This window comes from Rhipicephalus microplus, chromosome 6, assembly GCF_043290135.1.
Source record: "Rhipicephalus microplus isolate Deutch F79 chromosome 6, USDA_Rmic, whole genome shotgun sequence".
Lineage (NCBI taxonomy): Eukaryota > Metazoa > Arthropoda > Arachnida > Ixodida > Ixodidae > Rhipicephalus > Rhipicephalus microplus.
Window position 1 is genome coordinate 175,518,415 of NC_134705.1, and position 19,063 is coordinate 175,537,477.

At 48.0% G+C, this 19,063-nt stretch overlaps 1 protein-coding gene across 5 annotated transcripts; it reads left to right on the top strand.

The window, feature by feature from the left end:
- Positions 1–14: 14 nt before the first annotated feature.
- Positions 15–12,310, top strand: LOC119167097 (uncharacterized). 5 transcript variants are annotated; one of them, XM_075867076.1, is made up of 8 exons: positions 15–153; positions 621–658; positions 8,235–8,354; positions 8,495–8,578; positions 9,988–10,049; positions 10,512–10,748; positions 11,462–11,561; positions 12,228–12,310. In XM_075867076.1, the coding sequence occupies exons 2-7, from the start codon at positions 650–652 to the stop codon at positions 11,526–11,528; spliced, it is 579 nt and encodes a 192-aa protein (XP_075723191.1). In that variant the 5' UTR covers positions 15–153; positions 621–649; the 3' UTR covers positions 11,529–11,561; positions 12,228–12,310. The 5 variants fall into 5 exon arrangements, with proteins under 5 accessions (XP_075723191.1, XP_075723189.1, XP_075723187.1 ...); XM_075867074.1 differs by having other exon boundaries at positions 10,512–10,814; positions 12,228–12,283; XM_075867072.1 differs by lacking the exon at positions 12,228–12,310 and adding an exon at positions 11,709–12,072 and having other exon boundaries at positions 10,512–10,814.
- Positions 12,311–19,063: the final 6,753 nt, after the last annotated feature.

Sequence of the window (19,063 nt, forward strand, 5' to 3'; positions counted from 1 at the left end):
GGAGGAGGAGGAAGGGAACCTTTCCTTGCGTGTCGGGAAGGCTGTCGAGTAACAACGCCATTTTACGCGCCAAGCCTGTAGGTGGTTGCTGCGTCGTCGCTTGGCTCGTGCTGTTGGGTGCCTGTGACCGAGTGGAACCGCACTTCTAACCTGGTGAGTCGAGGTTTTCGGGTTCCTTCGACACCTGCAATGCGAAGGATCGTGTTGTTGATCGGACGAAAGTCTCGCAAATGCGCGAATTCTCGCACCGGCTTACTGCGAACGGTTGACGCAATCTATTGTTACTAAGCCTAAGCGAGGTGCGCGGTCTCCGCCGGTTGGTTGTTGCGGAAGAGAAGCAAAAAAGAAAGCGAGTGATTTTTTTTGTTGACGTTAGTTGCCCGGCCTGCAGCACTGTTGCGGGCCGCACTCTGAGAGTAGTTACGTTTGCTGCTGTTACCGTTTGGCCTTCAGAGCCGGCGTGACGCGGGCGTGTTTGCTAGGCCTCGTTGAATTGCCGGCATGTTCCTCGCGCTACTATAAATTTTAATTGTTAGCTCTTCATTCTGCGAGGTGATTTTTCTGCGGTAGCCTTCGGAAGCCAGTGCATGTTTCATACGCCCTTTCTTGTCTCTTTGCAGGTGTTACCGCCCATCAGCGGTGTTTCAGCATGGCGCCGGTAAGTGCCTTGCATTTTTTTCCCCTTTCATCCTTTGTTAGCCGCGCTAGCCCTGAACCAGTTAGTCGCGCCACGAGTCAAACGGGAGGAGTGGTGTGAGATTGGCGTGGTTGTTGCCATTTCGGAATGTGCGTAACTCATCGGTTTGACACGCTGCGTATTTTTTTTTTCTTGGCGTGGTGCGCTTGGAATTTAAATTGTGCGCCGCAAGACGTGGTTTTATCGCCCTGTTCTACGAACATTCGTTGCCTCCAGTGACCTTGCTTGTGGCCTGACACACTCGCATATAGTTGGTGGTATGGCCTAACCATTGATCTTCGCAATTGGAAGCCTGATTTCTCTCTGGTGTCCGAGTTTCTGCTAGTCTTTGGTGTCTTGAAGGTTACCTGTAGAGGTTCATTGCAAGTTTTTGTTAACAGCGCAGTGAGTTTACCCGTAGCGATTCCGATGTGTGAGCGTGGCGCATAATTCCATACATTAGTCATTGCGATGATTTGGCACCATCTGCGTGCCGAGCTGCGTTCTTGGCGCCCTCTGACGAATTAAACATAAAATGCCGGCTTTGCCCGGCGCATGCGCGCCAAGTTCAATTACTAGGAATTGATTGTAGGCTGTAACTCTGACTTCATAGGGATCATTTTGCGAATGTCCTACTGCGGCATATGTGTTCTCGTGCATTTTACCTTGCACGGCGCATGCGCGTCTAAGAATGTAGTTTGGCGCGCTTGCGGATGGATGGATATGGCTGTACCCTTTTGACCGGGCGCTGGCTGGCGCCACCAAGCCAACATACTTGATGAACCAAAAATTAGATTTATTTTTTTCCCTTTAAATAGTGAGGCTGAGGATTCGTACTTTGCAGTGAAGGGTTTAATTTTCACTCGTGCCTTGACTTTAGCCAACAATGAAATAACCTCCTTCTAGTTAATTCTACCCGCTTAGTCTATTTGCCCTCCCTGTCCCTAAACCCCAGTGCTTTGAAAAACTCTGCGCCATCATCCTGAACTATAGGGTGCAGCCCTTTACAGAACATTATCAAGTGTTCGGCAGTTTCTTCTTCCTCTCCACACGCACTGCCTACCATGTCTACCCCTTCGTATTTGGCCCGATATGTCTTGGTTCGCAGTACTCCCGTTCTGGCCTCAAACAGTAGAGAACTACCCCGAGTATTATCATAAAATTTTTCTTTGGCAATTTCCTGCTTAAAAGTTCGATAGTTCTGTAGCGCAGACTTCTTAATCATGCCAATTCTCCACATATCGGTCTCGGCTTCCTTCATCTTCTTAACTGATAATTCTCTTTGGTTTTGCCCCCTGCTGTTTTCTAAGTATTTGCCAGTCAATTTTCTGGTTTGCTTCCTCCATTTTGTATCGACATTCTTCATGTACAAGTAGCTGAAAACCTTCCTAGCCCAATGCTCCTCCCCCATTTCTCTCAATCGCTTCTCAAATTTTATCTTGCTGCTAGCTTCCCTGCCCTAAAATGATATCCATTCCCGTGAGCTCTTAAGGCAAGCCTGCCTATTCCACGTTGCTTAATTTCTAATCTTGCTTGAACTTCTGATCTCATGCACAAGACCGCATTGCCGAACGTCAGCCCAGGAACCATGACCCCTTTCCGTATTCCTCTCACAACATCATACCTATTGTAATTCCACAGTGCCCTATTTTTCATCACTGCTGCATTCCTGTTACCTTTAGACGTCACGTATATTTCGTGTTCCCTTAGTTACTCGGCCCCATTGCTTATCCATACGCCCAGATATTTGTATTTATCTGTTATCTCTAGCATGACCTCCTGTATTCTAAGCTCACTACCTTCATTGTCATTAAATCATGACTGCTGATCTTTCCTTACTGAATCTGAAATCTAACCTATCTCCCTCATTACCGCAGATGTCCACCAATCTCTGCAAATCTTTGTTGTCGGCCATTAGCACTATATCATCTGCGTACATCAATGCTGGTGGTGCCTGTTCAATGAGTTTTTCTTGACGAAAGAGAGTCCACTTTTCTCTAATTTGGCCTCTAATCCTTGTAGGTACATCATGAATAATAAGGGTGACAGGGGACACCCTTGCCTAAGCCCCTGTTTTACCTCTGCAGGCTTGGATACCTGTTTTTCCCACTTTATAACTACCTTGTTACCTTTATAGATATACTTTTCATGTCTGCAGTCTTTCCTTTATAATCTGCATCGCCAGCCTGTAGACCACTGATGTCACTGTTATAGGACGGTAGTTGTTCATGTCAGTGTTGTCCCCCTTTCCTTTATAGATCATGCTCATCCTGCTAAGTTTCCATCAATTGGGAACTTCACCATCGATTATTGTTTTGCTGGTTCCTCATGTGAGCACAAAACAGTCGCTTCAATCTGTGCTCTTCATTGTACCATCTTACGAGGCATGTACGAGCTAATTGCCAGCGTTTGAAAACAATGCAGCACAGTGCATTGCTTTGAATGTATTTTTAAGCGCATGATGTTGGGTAGTGTGATGAATGTGTGTCGAGTTGAAACGTGCGCCGAAGCAGGCACGTTTGAAAGAGGGGGGGGGGGGTGGATTTGTACATTGTGGGGCTATGTTTTTTTAGCGGAATATTTATTTTGCATTTAGTACTCTTGAAGCGACGGTCAATATTCTATAGCATAGTTTTATTGTGGCAGAATAACAGTTCTGCAGTTCTCGTAAAGCAACGGGCAATATATCGGACAAGTCGTGTGTGCACCAACACGTCTCCATATCCAAGTTTTTTAATGCAACCATGCGTTCTGTTTTGCCCCCTTCACAGGATATGTATGAAGTTTGTTTTGCAATGTTGGCACATTTCTCTGAATATGGCCTCTCATGAGGCAATTTGTAATGCTGTGGAACCAGCTATGTAAAATTGCCCAAAACATTACTGGTAGGCTAGCTGGTTGGTCAGGATAGCCCCTGCCAACTTGCATCACAAATGAGGACACAGAATAACTTTGGTGGTAATGCAGAGCTAGTTGATTGCATGGTTTCTAGGGAATAGTGACACATGTTAAAACAAAGGTGGTAGCCCCAATCATTCAACTTTACTTTTGCACCACTCTTCTGAAGGGGATGGTGTGATGCGGGTTCTTGTTGCTGATTTGTTTTTCTCCCGGGCTGAGCCTCAGAGAGTTTTGTTAATAAGGACAAAGCCGTTCGGTTTCCAAGAAACACACAAAAAGTTTAATTGAAAAGAAAAAAAGGCAAAGATTCCTCACAAAACAAAACACTTAATAAACAGTTGACTGGACATGACGAAACACATCTGTAAACACCCAACAAAAACGTTCAAAGTCAGTAACTAAACCTAACGTTCGAAAGGGGCTGAGTGATGGGAGTAGCGCAAGAGTATCGGTGCAGTCTCACCCACAAGTTGGTTTTCGGCGGTGATGAGAAACCGGAACGCCGTGACTCCTGCGTCAATGCGTGGGCTGGACGAGGACGAGGGAACGCTGGCTGCTGGCGACACGTCGAAAAGCCCTACCAAATCGTGATGGTTTCGGCTTGAGGAGCGTGGACACGTCGGAGACGGGAGAACGCAGGCTGGTGGCGACGCGTCCGGGAACTAGGGTCGACCTAGTCAAGCAGCTGGGCGCACAGCTCGGGCCCGGAGCCCGACGGCTGTAGCTCGCCTGCCGGAACCAAAGTCCGCAGGCCCTGGAAAGGAGTTCAGGACCGGATGGCCACGGTCCTTTGGAGCGGGAACCCGACAGCAGGAGGCCCCGGCCGGTGGAAGTCCTGTAGGCTCGGGTCCGGAACCCAACGGCCCATCTTCAGCGCCCGGTCCGGTGACGACCTTCCGCTTGCACTGCCTGCCTCGAATTCCCCTTGCTCTGGTCTGCTCAGGCTCCTGCTTCAGCTCTGGCCCACTTGTCTCGTTCTCATTGGAGATACTACTGTTTCGTGGTGTCAAGCCATTGGGCCTTGAAATCTCCGTGTTCGCTGCCCATTGGATGTTTTACCTTTTGTTTACTTCACGTCCTGCCACGCATCCTCGTGCTTGACGCTCTTTAACGTCGTCATTCTTGTTTAAGCAGCACCGCACGTGCACTCTGGTATTTCTCCTTTTGTTTTTTTTTTTCCCGTGACGCGCACTTTTCGAAGGCGCGCACTTTGAACGCGCACCACACATCACATACGCCCCCCTTTTATTCAAGTTTTTTTTTTTTTTTTTAGAAAAAAAAACTGCCGATGAGTGCGCGTTCTGCACTACGTCACAATTAAACCACATATTTGCACCACGCAGTTCAACACATCACCGGGCTACAGTTCGCTACATCGTCCAAATGTCCACACTTAAACTTTAGATTCACCCAATTGCATTTAAAAGTTCTGAAACCCGGAATAAACCTTTTTACTACAAAATCGACTATGGACAAAGCTACTTGTGTCCGCATCTAAAAGTCGAAGTCCAGAAAGAGCTACCGGTTTTCTAACCCTACACTCAGGTTATCGCGTCCCAAACCAGACGCACTGCCCTTCTCGCACGTTTCGAAAGTAACTGTGGCCAACATGCTTTTATGCACTTTCGCTGAAACGCGTGTCTGCGCCCCCGCCGGCCACATGAACGCTTACCGGTCACAGAGGAACAGGGCGCGGTCTCGAGCCGTCGGCGTCGACACGAAACGCACTGAGACACGAATGTCCAAATGCCACAATCTCTCACACAAATGCTTTCTTTTAGTTCACCATCTAATGAACACAAGCTCGGGGTGCCCTCAGCAAGCCCAAACGCTCCGACAAGCGTGTGAGGTTCCTGGATTCTTGAGAAGGGATGCCGTTGTGCTCGGTCATTATACAGCTCATCTTGAGTGGACTTAATTATAGGTTCAAAACCAATCACGTTCTCAGGTTCAAGACCCTGTCTGGCATTCTCCATACCTACTATCGAGCCCACCTCCGATTCGATACTGTTTATTTTGAAGAGTGCTTCAGCACTCCCATCGTGTTTTCTCGGACAAATAGCAGTTACGCTATCCTGTGAACTAGAATCCCCTCTCTCTCTGAGTGAGATATACGTATGGTCTAGGACCATTGACGTGGTGCCTGCTGCTACCTCTGTCGGTACAAAACAATCAGTGGCCACTATATCAGAGCCTTCATGGCATTCGCTGCCATCTTCCCAATGACGTTCTAGCGCTCCTTCCATGGAGCTATTGAGAGGTAGCCCTACCCCTTCCCGAAATGTGCTCGGCCTCTGCGACGTTCTGATACACACCTCATTCTGAATGGAGCGTCTTTGTTCCCTGCTATCGAAGCTTTGCTCCACAACATTTTCCACAGCTTCTAGGTCGCCCATATCCAGGCGCTCTTCTTCATAGGTGCTTGGCCTCTCAGAGGTCCCCAAGCAGCTAACGGAAGTAATATGTTCCCAGCCAGAGAAGCTTTCCGTCGCTTCAACAAACTCCTCATGACTCCTGCCTTCTTGGCTGTCCACCTCTCTGCCTTCCTCTATCTGAGCTTCTCGCTCCGAAGTAAGGCTGTCGCGAGGCTCGAGGCCAACCTTGCAGGAATCGACTTCCCTCCAGCAAACGCTGCTATCGGAGCAAACATTCACCGCTTGCTCGACCTTCTGCATCGCCAGCTGCCCCCTTTTCGCCATCGCAAGCTCGAGTCGCCGCTCGAAGTCCACCCTCTCTAATTGGAGCTGCTGCTTCAGTATGCGTGTCTGACGCTCTAGCAACACTTTATTTTCACGCGTTACGCGCTCTAGCTCCTCCTTCTTAGCTCTAAGCACCAATTCAAGCTTTTCCTTCGCCGCCTTTCGTTCTGCAGCCCGTTGCTCACGCTCCCTCTCCATCCGCTCCTCGTACCATACTCTAAACTCCGCTCCCGTCAGTCCCATTTTATCCGCCAACTCAATTAACTCCCACGTGTTCGTCATCGTGTTAACCGCGTCAAAAAAATCTACTGGAAAAACAAACGACTTTGTCCTGTCGCAGCGGACGCCAGTTTGTGATGCAGGGTTCTTTGTTGCTGATTTGTTTTTCTCCCGGGCTGAGCCTCAGAGAGTTTTGTTAATAAGGACAAAGCCGTTCGGTTTCCAAGAAACACACAAAAAGTTTAATTGAAAAGAAAAAAAGGCAAAGATTCCTCACAAAACAAAACACTTAATAAACAGTTGACTGGACATGACGAAACACATCTGTAAACACCCAACAAAAACGTTCAAAGTCAGTAACTAAACCTAACGTTCGAAAGGGGCTGAGTGATGGGAGTAGCGCAAGAGTATCGGTGCAGTCTCACCCACAAGTTGGTTTTCGGCGGTGATGAGAAACCGGAACGCCGTGACTCCTGCGTCAATGCGTGGGCTGGACGAGGACGAGGGAACGCTGGCTGCTGGCGACACGTCGAAAAGCCCTACCAAATCGTGATGGTTTCGGCTTGAGGAGCGTGGACACGTCGGAGACGGGAGAACGCAGGCTGGTGGCGACGCGTCCGGGAACTAGGGTCGACCTAGTCAAGCAGCTGGGCGCACAGCTCGGGCCCGGAGCCCGACGGCTGTAGCTCGCCTGCCGGAACCAAAGTCCGCAGGCCCTGGAAAGGAGTTCAGGACCGGATGGCCACGGTCCTTTGGAGCGGGAACCCGACAGCAGGAGGCCCCGGCCGGTGGAAGTCCTGTAGGCTCGGGTCCGGAACCCAACGGCCCATCTTCAGCGCCCGGTCCGGTGACGACCTTCCGCTTGCACTGCCTGCCTCGAATTCCCCTTGCTCTGGTCTGCTCAGGCTCCTGCTTCAGCTCTGGCCCACTTGTCTCGTTCTCATTGGAGATACTACTGTTTCGTGGTGTCAAGCCATTGGGCCTTGAAATCTCCGTGTTCGCTGCCCATTGGATGTTTTACCTTTTGTTTACTTCACGTCCTGCCACGCATCCTCGTGCTTGACGCTCTTTAACGTCGTCATTCTTGTTTAAGCAGCACCGCACGTGCACTCTGGTATTTCTCCTTTTGTTTTTTTTTTTCCCGTGACGCGCACTTTTCGAAGGCGCGCACTTTGAACGCGCACCACACATCACAGATGGGCATGAGCACCCAAATCTTCTGATTTCATGTGCCAGCAATTAAACACTTGTTTTTGCAGAAATTCTGGCTTCAGTGCCGGCGTCGTTGGTTGTTGGTGAAAAATCAGGAGATGCAAACAAAATACAATAAGTTTTAAAAACGTTCTCGTCGAACCTGGGTCGTGTGTGTGGCAAGTGGGTGTTCTACCACACAGCCATGCGTCTGCTAGGCAGTACAGTAAAAAACTTCCTCTGCTTGGTCATACAGTGAAAGTAACTTTCGTGCTTTAAAATTACACGCATCGTGCATACATGCCTCACAGTAATAATGTGTGGCACAAGTGTACATTGCTATTGGGCATCAGAACATACGATTATCCTGTTGTCTTAGTGGTTTACAGCTGGTCACCCACTACAAAAGGCACACATGTCACCGTGCCTATTCTATTAAAGCCACATAGTGGGCGCGTAGCAAGTTCGAAAAGATTTCATGCACTAAGTGTTGGAAGTATGCACTTTCGACAGGATATCGCTTATGGGTCCCCCAATTTTAATTTCAGAAAACAAAGCTCTTTGTGGGCCACTTGCCAGACGGACTCCGCACAGAGGAACTGTCAGAGCTCTTCTCCAAGTATGGCACAGTGACAGAGTGTGATGTCATCAATAAGTATGGTTTTGTGGTGAGTTTTGCCTGCTTGCATGCGTTCTGCCCTCCTCCTTGGCTGCGCACTCTTCCCTCGGCCGAGGCAGAACGGTGCTCTGGGACAGTGTTAACGAGCGCACCGTGGTGTGCCCCTTTTCTGGTGCATGATTCGTGCAGCACATGTCCACGGAAGAAGAGGCGGAGGAGGCCCTCAAGAACCTGAACAACTACAACTTCATGGGCTCTACACTGTCGGTTGAGGTGAGAGGTTCGCTTGCTCCCTTTTTTTCAGCGAAAGCTGTTATGAGAATGGAACATGGGTCACGCGTGGTACTGTAGTTCGTAACCAGCGTTAAAAAAAAAAGTTGGTCAATGAAACAATGGGATTCGAACCCAGGTCTGCTATGTGCCAGCCCAGTATTATACCACTGAGCCACACCAACACCAGTGCTTTGAACTCTTTCTTAAACTGGCTTTCGACAGGCTTGATGTCGGAAAAGAAATCACATTTATATAAGTAATAGTGTTATAAAAAAAAAGCCAGTGTGTCGTCCAATGTTCCAACCCATTAGATAAGTTTTTTCTATATCACCAATTGACTGGCGCATACCCTCTTTAGGCACAATTCTTTGTCAGCCAGTGCATAAAACAATTGCACCAAATTTCCAACAAGTGTGTAAAAGTTACCACGCTTCTCCAAAGAAGACACAGAGAAGCATAGTGAATTCTGGCGTATTATACAAAAAAAATTGATCATTCATGATGTAGTTGGTACCCAGCAGTGTGCATGCAGCAGTTACCCAAAGTGTTTAGAATAAAATCTGGAAATGCTGCTCTTCTAGCTTTCGCTAACACTGTGCTGCGCATTTGGTGCAGGCCTGGGTTATTTAAGATGTTACTTTTGATTCTTTAATGACTCATTATGTAGAATATCACCTCAGTTACTATTTTCCTTGATGGTTTCACACCACGAGGATTTGTCAACATACTCTAACCTCTTTGTTACAAATATAACGCAAGCATTAGTTATACCCAAAACTTCGTTATAAAGGTATATTTCCTACGCTATATTGCAAAAGCATTCATTATATCAAGGTTTTAGTCTTGAAATCCACGGCCTTGCTTGTATGATATAGTTGCCAGTTCTCAAACATTGCATATATCTGCATGCGTAGCTACCACTGCTAGTTTTAAACCTTATGAAATTTTCTTGGTACAACAGTGTGATATGCATCTTTGTTGACTGTTCTAAGAAGAGTAATTTTAGGCAAGGTGGACTTTCGTTTCAAGTTCAGGCATATTTCACTCAAGTTCTGGTTGCTTGACTACAGTACTGAGGTTCTAATGTAAAAATTTGAGATTCCGACAGTTCGCAAGCCTTCAATGTGAATAGCTCAGGCGTTTGCTGCTGATGACTTTTATATACTTGAAAGGAATGTGGATTGTACCTCCCGCTTGAGATGCCCCATCCTGCAGATGGCTGCTGTCATTGTGGCACCCATCCTTCAGATGTGGCTATATAATGCTGGTCTCTACAACGAATTTTTGTATAATCCTCTGCATGGTTTTCACAAAATTGTTGGAGATCCTACATCTGTGTGCTATGAATTTTAAGGCAACATTGTGTTACATTAACTTGCTAATGAGTGCATTTTTAATTTTGCTGCCAGCGTTCCACAAGCAAGTTCCACCAAGAGCCTGGCGCCCCGGGCAGGGCCAAGGGAGGACCGAGGTAAGCTGCATCTCTGAGTTTCTCTACTTGCTCTGTCTGCATAAAAATAACACTAGCATTGCCATTCGAAATGTTTTCGTCATGATCGAGTGACAGCTTCACAAAGTTTTTGCTGCACTACTCAACATGCTAATACATGTACGAGGCGATAGGCCTGTGGTACAAATGTTTTGTGTTGAATCTTGGGCAGGCCAATTGATAGTTGCTTATGCTGCTCTTTGCCCATAGCCCGCATCCATACTTCTATCATCCGGCCTATGCTGAGTGGCTGTAAGTGTTGACCTTGTTGGAGAGCTGTGCTCAAGGCGTAATTCTAGGTAGCACATTTTAATCTATGTAGCTCTTGTCTGTTCTTTCCCCAGCGCATTCTTTATGAAGTAAGTATTTAAACTCGCCCCACTGGCTGGTTTCTTTATCTTTTAGTGGGAGACTGACTTTGTTTTGTTGTTGTGGTCTTTCCAGCAGGCCACCCTACGGCGGAGGCATGGCGAGGAACGGCTACGATGGAAGAGGCTCTGGAGGCTACTACAACGGCGGACCAGGTGGATATGGGGACTACCGCCGGGGCGGTGACTTCTATGATCGGGCCCCATACCGGGCCATGGTAGACAGGCCACGCCCCTACCCAGCCCCGTACGAGCGCCGGGACGACCCCTATGCACGGCGCCCACCGGGACCCCCTTCCATGGGACCTGACATGTACGAGCGGAGACCGGCTCCAGACTATGCCCTCTACAGCCGCCGGTCGCCTCCCCCTGCCTCAGGGTCAGCGGGCACTGTCGCTTTAGCCAGTCTTGTGGCAGGCAGTGCCTTTGTGAATGCATGGAAGGCTTAGCTCTGAGGCATTTCTGTTAACGCTGGAGCAACGCCTCCTCTAGCAGGATACCTGCTGCATTCATGTAAAATCTGCTTATCTTATCATTGTTGGCTGAATTGGTGGAGTTATTGTATATGTTTACTTAAGTTACCAGAGCTGTGCTTGAATGTGGGTTCTGCCAGCAACCACAGCTATATGGCAAAGCTGCGCTCGATTCCTGCGGACCTAGTTGAAGGCTGGTGATTGACTGTTCCTGTCAATTCCATTTGCTGCTGTAGTGGCAGTGAGAACTGGGTATGATTGGTGTTATGCATTAATGATGTGGCGGGCATCTCTTAGAGGAGGCGTTAGCTGGAGGCTGCTTGCTTGTAGAAACAACAGCTAGGGCCGCGTTCTCTTTCGATTGCATGCATGGCCATTACGCTAATTGTGCGGCAGCTGTGTGAGTGATCTCAAGAGTAGCCACAGTTGGGCAGGTTAAGTGCATGCGGAATACTGAAAGGCAGGTTTCGGTTTGCACGCTCTGAATGCCTGCGAATCGTTGTCGAGCCCCTGGACATCAACACTCGCCTTCATGCTCTCATTCGCTTTGCAGGTACAGCTGGGGTGCTGGCTACGGATCATCGGACCGCATGGGTGGCTACTCCTACGGTGGCTACTAAGGTGCACCCATACACTGGTCTCCCCCTGAACAGGTGAGCTAGGCGCCGCCGCACTGTCTCTTTAAGTCCGGCAGGCGCGTATGAGGCGCGTTGTGCTTTTTTGTGTTGTCGCGTCGACTAGCTGCACGGCGCACAGAAGACTCAGCGCGTGACTTGTCGCCTTTGCCTCCTCCCCCACAGCGACGACCCGTGGGACGGTTACGCTAGCGCTCGGTCGGAGGTAGCGTGCGGCGGCTAGCGCCAACCTCGCCGCGTGTCACCGACCGCCCGACCCGTTGCGAAGCCCGACCGCTGGACCGCCTGCGTGTACCGGGGCGACTGAGCCCTTCGCCTCCTCACGTCACACCATACTTAACCCTGGCCACTGACCGGTCGCCAGCGTCTCTCTCTCTCTCACTGTTCCATTATTTTTGTTTTCTTGTGTACACCATTACCACCACCTCATGTCTCGTCCGAATGCAGTCGCTGCCCGAGGGGAGCGGGCCAGTTTTACTAGAGCGTCGTTTGTCGTCTCTTCTCAATAAATGTCCATGGTCGCCAACAAGCACCCCGTCTCGAGAATCACTGCTGCTGAGTGCGCTCGTGTGAACAGACCCGCCGAACGTCGTACGCACGCCCGCACTTTGAGGCATTTGTACGCTGTCGGTTGTAGCGGTCCGGCCACTCACAGAATGTTCCCCTCCTCCCACCTTTTTGCAGCCTGCCTCACAGGTCTCCTACACACACACACGTCCACTACCACTGGGGTTGCTGGTAAGTAGGCCCCCCGCCTCACTCTTGGGTGCCCCCCCCCCCCCACCATCTGTTCCAGGGTTGGCGTGGCGGGTCAACTGCTATGGCGTTCTGCTGCCGAACGTGAGGAACGATTCCAGGCTGTGGTGGCTGCAGGGTACGATTCGGAAACACGGGTGTGCTCAAACATCCTGCACACATGAAAAACTGTCTGGCTAGTATTAGATGTTTCAAGATCAGGGACCACCACTAGCAGTTATGGCAGTAGTTCTTTGAAGGTGCTAAAAGTTGAACCTAATCATAGTTTCATACAATAATACATGGAGGGAAATCTGGCGCTAGTGTCTACGCGGGCTCCTTCAGGATACAGGATAGATTAAAATTGCGACGCTTCTTTTCAGAGTGTAAAACAGTGATAAGAGTTTGTCTCACTGAAACTCCATTTATTTGTGCACAAACTTTATTGGAAAAGGTTTTTGCTACGAGGCGACAAGGGATACCTGGTCAAATTTGACCACTAGGGCATGCATGCATCGCTCTGCCATTGCGTTCCAGCTTTGGCATAAAGTTTTAATGAAATATACGACACTTCAAAACAAGCATGCTTGTTTTTCTCTCGGAAGTACACATTATCTATTTATGGAAATAACAGTACAGTATTAAGTGAGAAACACTTGTTTGGTCTTTGACGCTAGGTGCGTCTGTCCAAGTGGTCTCCCCCAATGCACCTCTGGTTCTGTCATGAAGCCGAATCAGCCAAGCCTGACGGTGCGTCTACATAACTTCGTCACCGTTTTGCAGTTGACTTAAATGAGTTAAAACGGGACGCGCTGGCATGAGACGCTACAACTAGGTGCAGATGTGAGGGGGCGACGCCTTGTTTAAACTGTCGAATACGACTCTAAAGCTAGGACATCACAGCTAAACAAGAGACCTAGTGGTCTTCAGCCTGCTAAAACGAAGGCACTGCTTCAACGCTTTTTACCACACCCCACTATTCGTGCTGTTCGAACGAAACTAAAACTAGAAAAAGGTTGGTAGGCAGTTTGCTAAGCCGAAGCCGATCGCAGTGCCAGATTCCTCTCTAGGTATTGTATGAAACTGAACCTAGTGTTAGAACAAGCATTTAGCGACAAGAGTTAATTCTTGGCGTGCTCTTCGCGGAATATTTCTCAGCGCAGCGATCGGATATGAACACGCAATTCTTAACTTCGAAAGTTGTCTCAAAAGTCGGATGTAGTGGCTTCTTGACTGCATATTCTACAAAACTGGTATTTATTTCAATAAATTGTTCTAAAAGTACCCTGTGCATGTGTGTTCATGGTTAGACTCCTGTTTAGAGGGAAGTAATGTGAAAATTCAAGCAGTTGTGTCAGTGGCAGACTTGGCCATGAGGGCGATGGATGAGGAGCCTATTTGTGTGGAAACGGCATAGTTGATTGCACAGAGCCTATATCGTAATTGCCTGGTTATCTGCTGTGTGCAAAGGTTTACAACATAGTGGCTGTTGAACAAGCGCAGCAGTTGTATTCCGGGACTGTTTCTAAGGGATTGCCCAATGGATCGAATTAGCTTCGCCTGAAACATGAAAAATTTGGGAGGCCAGGAGCGAAAGGTAGGTGGCCAGATTTCTGGCTAGTATGGGGGGGGGGGGGGGGGTGACTGTGGGGCCAACAGTGTAGCCAAAGACTTCTAAAGGGGCATATGGGTTCCGTGAGAAATCAACTAAAGCATGGAGTGTCGCAATATACACTAGAGGGACCTTTGCCGCTAGTGTCAATGGGAGCTGCAACGCGCGGCGCTTCGGTGAGCATGGGAATGATGGGTAGTACACACGTTTGTCTAATATTCGTACTTCTGACCTGCTTTTTGGCTGTGTGCGTGTTTGTGGGGCTTGGAGCTCTTTTCTCACGAAACAAATATTGGCAAATGTTCAGCGGTTGCGCTTCACCATCTTATTCTTTTAGACTTACCATTGCAAGTCTGGTCGCAACGTTCAAAAGGGTTGAATCTTTCTTCCAAAACAAAACTGAAACGAAGCCGCAAGTACGAAGACTGGCGCGACCATGGGAATGATGGGTAGTACACACATTTACCCAGAGTCCCCTCTAGTTATTAGGAAGCTCGATGCACATAAGCACAAGGGCCGAGCCAAATCAGACGATATTACCATGCTGGGAAGAGTAAAGAGCAGTCAAGGCAGGCGGAGGTGATTGTATATGGAATTGTGGACATATTGCGATAGAACAGACGGCGGCAAAAGGGGGTAGAATTGCATTTACACAGGTTTGCGAAGAATCGAGAAGGGATGCTTGGAGCATTCATGGTTAAGTAAAAGTAGCTGGGCAGATGACACTCCTTGGTTTAGTGTACTTGTGGACGGGAGCAAAGGCCAGAGAGGAAGACCAGGCAATGGTTGAGTGTATATGAAAGGACATCGATGAATTGGTAGGAAAGGGCGAGATATTTATACTAGGAGATATGAATACGCGCATAGAAGATATAGATGGGTATGCTGACCCGACAGGCAAAATGACCATGGATATGTGTAAAAGGCAGGATTTAATCATTTGCAACAGTACTGCGAAGTGTGAAGGGCAAATAACATGGGGGGTAGGAAGGCTGCAGTCGACGATAGATTACGCCCTGATGTCACATAAGATGTACGATAGGCTCAGGGGAATGCACATAGATGAATGTGGCTCCAGAAGTCTGGGTAGTGATCACAAACTTATCGAGCTAAGTTTTGGGAGAGCTGCGAAAGTGGGAAGGAGACAAGATGAACAACTACAGGAAAATTTTCATTCAGAAAGGCAAATAGAAATTGTTACTAAACAAATTGAGAAAGTAATCGCTGAGAATCATAAAACAGTGTGGACATACACAAATCTAATTAGACTGGGATAGAGCTGGCTAAGGCACGTGACAAGTCACCCCGGAAAAGAAGACACAAGCCCAAGAGTTGGTGGGATGCGGGAGTTAGAGAGCCATAGCAAAACGTCAGGAAGCCTTTAGAGAACACAGACATGTTTAGCAGCGGGGTGAACCGACAGGTGATGTTGAAAGAAATTGGGACATCTTTCTAAGCTGTAGAAGGGAAGCATCCCTTCTGATCAATGATAAGATTAGAAGAAAGGGGGCTCAGTGGCTGGCAGAAGTACATAAAAAGGACAGAAAAGCAGCTGCAAAATTTTGGAACCATCTAAACTCCCAGGAATTGAAACGAGCCTAGAGCAGATGTTTATAACTACAGCTCAAGGCGCTAGGCTAGAAGGGGACGAAGCTATTGAATATATACGAACAAGGGTGACCGAAAATTTTCAACAAAGAAGTGCCTTAAGCACCACATAGACAAGGATGGATCAAGTGGCGCAATGGCTCCATTTTCACGAGAGAGGGAAAGAGCTGAGAAGAGGGTTCCTAGTACAACAGGCCCAGGTGGCATTCCAATTATGCTGATAAAGACATTTTGTCCGAAGTCTAATTTGAGAGAGGCAGTGAGCAAAATAATAATCGATGGTGAAGTCCCCGATGGATGGAAACTTAGCAGGATGAGCATGATCTATAAAGGAAAGGGGGACAAAGCTGACATAAACAACTACCGTCCCATACCAGTGACATCAGTGGTCTACAGGCTGGCGATGCAGATTATAGAGGAAGGACTGTCGGCATGAGTAGATGATGATGGGGTGCGGGGGGACCTGCAGAATGGGTTTCGAAAACACAGGAGTTTGGAAGACAATCTGTTCTCACTGACGCAGCGCATCGAAATAGCTGAAAAGGAACACAGGCCCCTGTGGCTAGAGCATTTTTGGATACCTAAGGAGCGTACGACAGCGTGGTTCAAGAGGACTTGTGGGGAATACTGAACACACTATAGGTGTGGAAGATGTAGTCACTAATCTTTTACAGGATGTCTATAAAAGTAGCAAGGTAGTTATAAAGTGGGAAAAACAAACAGGTATCCAAGTGTGGCAGCTTGGGCTCTGTGTCGTCGTTTTGTTCTCGCGCTATAACTATCGTCAAGTATCCAAGCCCACAGAGGTAAAACACAGAGGACACAGGCAGGGGTGTCCTCTGTCTCCCTTGTTATTCACGAAGTACCTACAAGGATTCGAGACCAAATTAGAGGGAAATGGATTTGATTTCAACCTCTCTTTCGTGAAACAAGGAAAACTCGTTGAACAGGCACTACCAGCATTGATGTACGCAGATGACGTGCCATGGAGAAAGGAAAAAAAAAAAACAGGAAGTTTTCCTTCCTCCATGTATAGTGCTAATGGCCGACAACAAGGAAGATTTGCAGAGATTGATGAACATGTCTGCGGTAATGAGAGAGACAGGTTAGATTTCAGATTCAGTAAGGAAAAATCAGCAGTCATGATTTTTAACGATGACGAAGGTAGTGAGCTCAGGACACAGGAGGTCACGCTAGAAATAACATAACTACAAATATCTGGGCGTATGGATAAGTAATGGGACTGAGCACTTAAGGGAACACGAAATATACGTGACTATTAACGGTGACAGGAATGCAGCGGTAATGAAAAATAGGGCACCGTGAAATTACAATAGGTATGATGTGAGAGGAATATGGAAAGGGGTCATGGTTCCTGGTCTGAGTTCGGCAATGCAGTCTTGTGCATGATATCAGAAATTCAAGCAAGTTTAGAAATTAAGCAGCATGGAATAGGTAGGCTTGCTTTAGGAGCTCACGGGAATACACCAAATCGGAAGTACAAGGTGATATGGGATGGACATCATTCGAGTGCAGGGAAGCTAGCAGCAAGGTAAAAATTGAGAAGTGATTGAGAGAAATGGGGGAGGAGCGTTGGGCTAGGATGGCTTTCAGAATAGAAAGTTGGGCTTTTAATATGGCTTTCAGCTACTTAACTGTACATGAGGAATGGGGCCAAACCAAAAAAGAACTCGATTAAGAAGAAGGTGAAGGAAACGGAGACTGATATGTGGAGAATCGGCATGATCAAGAAGTCCGCACTAGAGATCTATCGAGCTTGCCATTCGTTTTTTTTTTTTTTTTTTTTTTTTTTTTTTTTTTTTTTTTTTTTTTGAAAGGTGCTGCACTGGTTCACGATTTTTCTGCACCTCGTGCGCTTACGGTGCCGGCTTGGTGTAACCAAGGAGGTTCTAGAGTGGTGCAACCAAGGAGTCTTCTGGAGTGGAGGTAAGTAACTAGAATGGTGAGGTGTGATGAGCGGGGCGCTTTTCACTTGTCGGAAAGGGGCACTCGGCGCGCCGATGCCGCAAGGGGCGCTGATGGCAGCGGCGTGGGTAGGGAGCGGCGCATTCCCTGTGTTTGCTGCAGGTGCGCTGGGATTTTGTTCGCAAGCTGTCGCTACATTGCAAGTATGCCATCAGTCACTGTTTGCGCTAGGTCCCTCTGAAATGCCCGAAGATATCAACGGTAAGAAAGAAGACCCGGCGTTGGTGCTTTGTGCTTTGGTGCTGATAGTGTCGATAGATCATGCATCGTACACTGCTGAGCGAAGTGACTCCCGCCTTGTATATTATGTCGCAGGCTACGTTGCGAGAAAGCGTATACTTAGCAATAATTGTGATGAGTGCAAGAACGCTTTCTTGTCTCGAGAGGAAATGTGCCAGGAAATCTCCCAGCCCAGTCAAGCAAGCTGTGGGATCTGGGTGGACTTTTGTGTCCGTCGAATTCCCTTTATACCCTCATCCTGAACCTTGAGGACAAAATCACTCGTTTCTTGAGCTCAGCACGTCTTCACTCCAAGTCGGCCATAGAGATGCTGAAGGGGATTGGCGAGACACAACAAATTGGCTGCCCAAAGCATGGTGCTCTCTTGACCAAAAGTGTGGTGCGATTTTATTGCCTCACTCGTGTCCACTTTTTTTGAAAGGCATGAACCAAAAAGAAGACGAAAGAATGGGCGGAGAGTTAAGCCATGTGTACTCTAGTGGCAGAGCATTAATACCTTGGCATGCATGAAAATAAAGTTATGTTTTCGTTAAAAAAAAGTGTCTCCTCTATTTCAGCTGCTGGGGACAATTCTCGAGTCACAGGCTTCGCAGCATACGTAAGTTTTAGCGCTCTTACAGCGTTACTCGTCCAAGTTAATGAGCAATTGTAGGCTGCTAAAACTTCTACGTTCGGGAACCGATAACTGAATGCAAGGTGAGAATTTAAGCTGCGACTCGCACAAGATTATGCGTTCGCGGCGGGGCAGCAAAACGAGGCTTTTGTACCGACGTTTCTGCTCGTGGATGAAGGAACTTAACATGCTCTAAGTAATATGAAGCATTCCAGTAATCGCAACGTCTCGTAACACCTCTGCAGTTCTGCCGTGAGAAATCGCAATATTACGCAATCCACAAAAGTTGGTGTCGGGTCTCGCTCATGTCTTCTCGAGAATTGTTTTCAGAGGCGAGAAAATATAGAGATACTTAAGCCACGTAAGACATTACGTGGCTTAAGTATTTTAAGTATTGTCGTACATTGGCTCCATAAAAAAGGTTTTCACCGAAAATAGGCGACCGCCATATAACGTGAGCAGGCCCGTAGCCAGAAATTTTTTTCCGGTGGGGGTGCACTTGTTAAAAACTAGGGGGAAAGGGACCCCTTGCCCCCCCCCCCCCTCTCCCGGCTACGGTCCTGCGTCTAACTGCGTGAGAGAGATTTCTGCGGAGAGCAGCGCGCGCTCATTCGTATGTCGCCTGCGCAAGGGTACGCGCGCCTCTGCGTGCAGCGCTCCAAGCGGCATCGGCGCGCTTTGGAACCGGTTTCAGCGGCCGCTTTTCACACCTCCTCATTCTAGCCA

Bases quoted from the DNA above. Each gene is read 5' to 3' on its own strand.
- LOC119167097 (XM_075867074.1), top strand. The intron at 8,355-8,494 runs GTGAGTTTTGCC...TGATTCGTGCAG, and splicing joins TCAATAAGTATGGTTTTGTG to CACATGTCCACGGAAGAAGA. The intron at 10,050-10,511 runs GTAAGCTGCATC...TGGTCTTTCCAG, and splicing joins AGGGCCAAGGGAGGACCGAG to CAGGCCACCCTACGGCGGAG.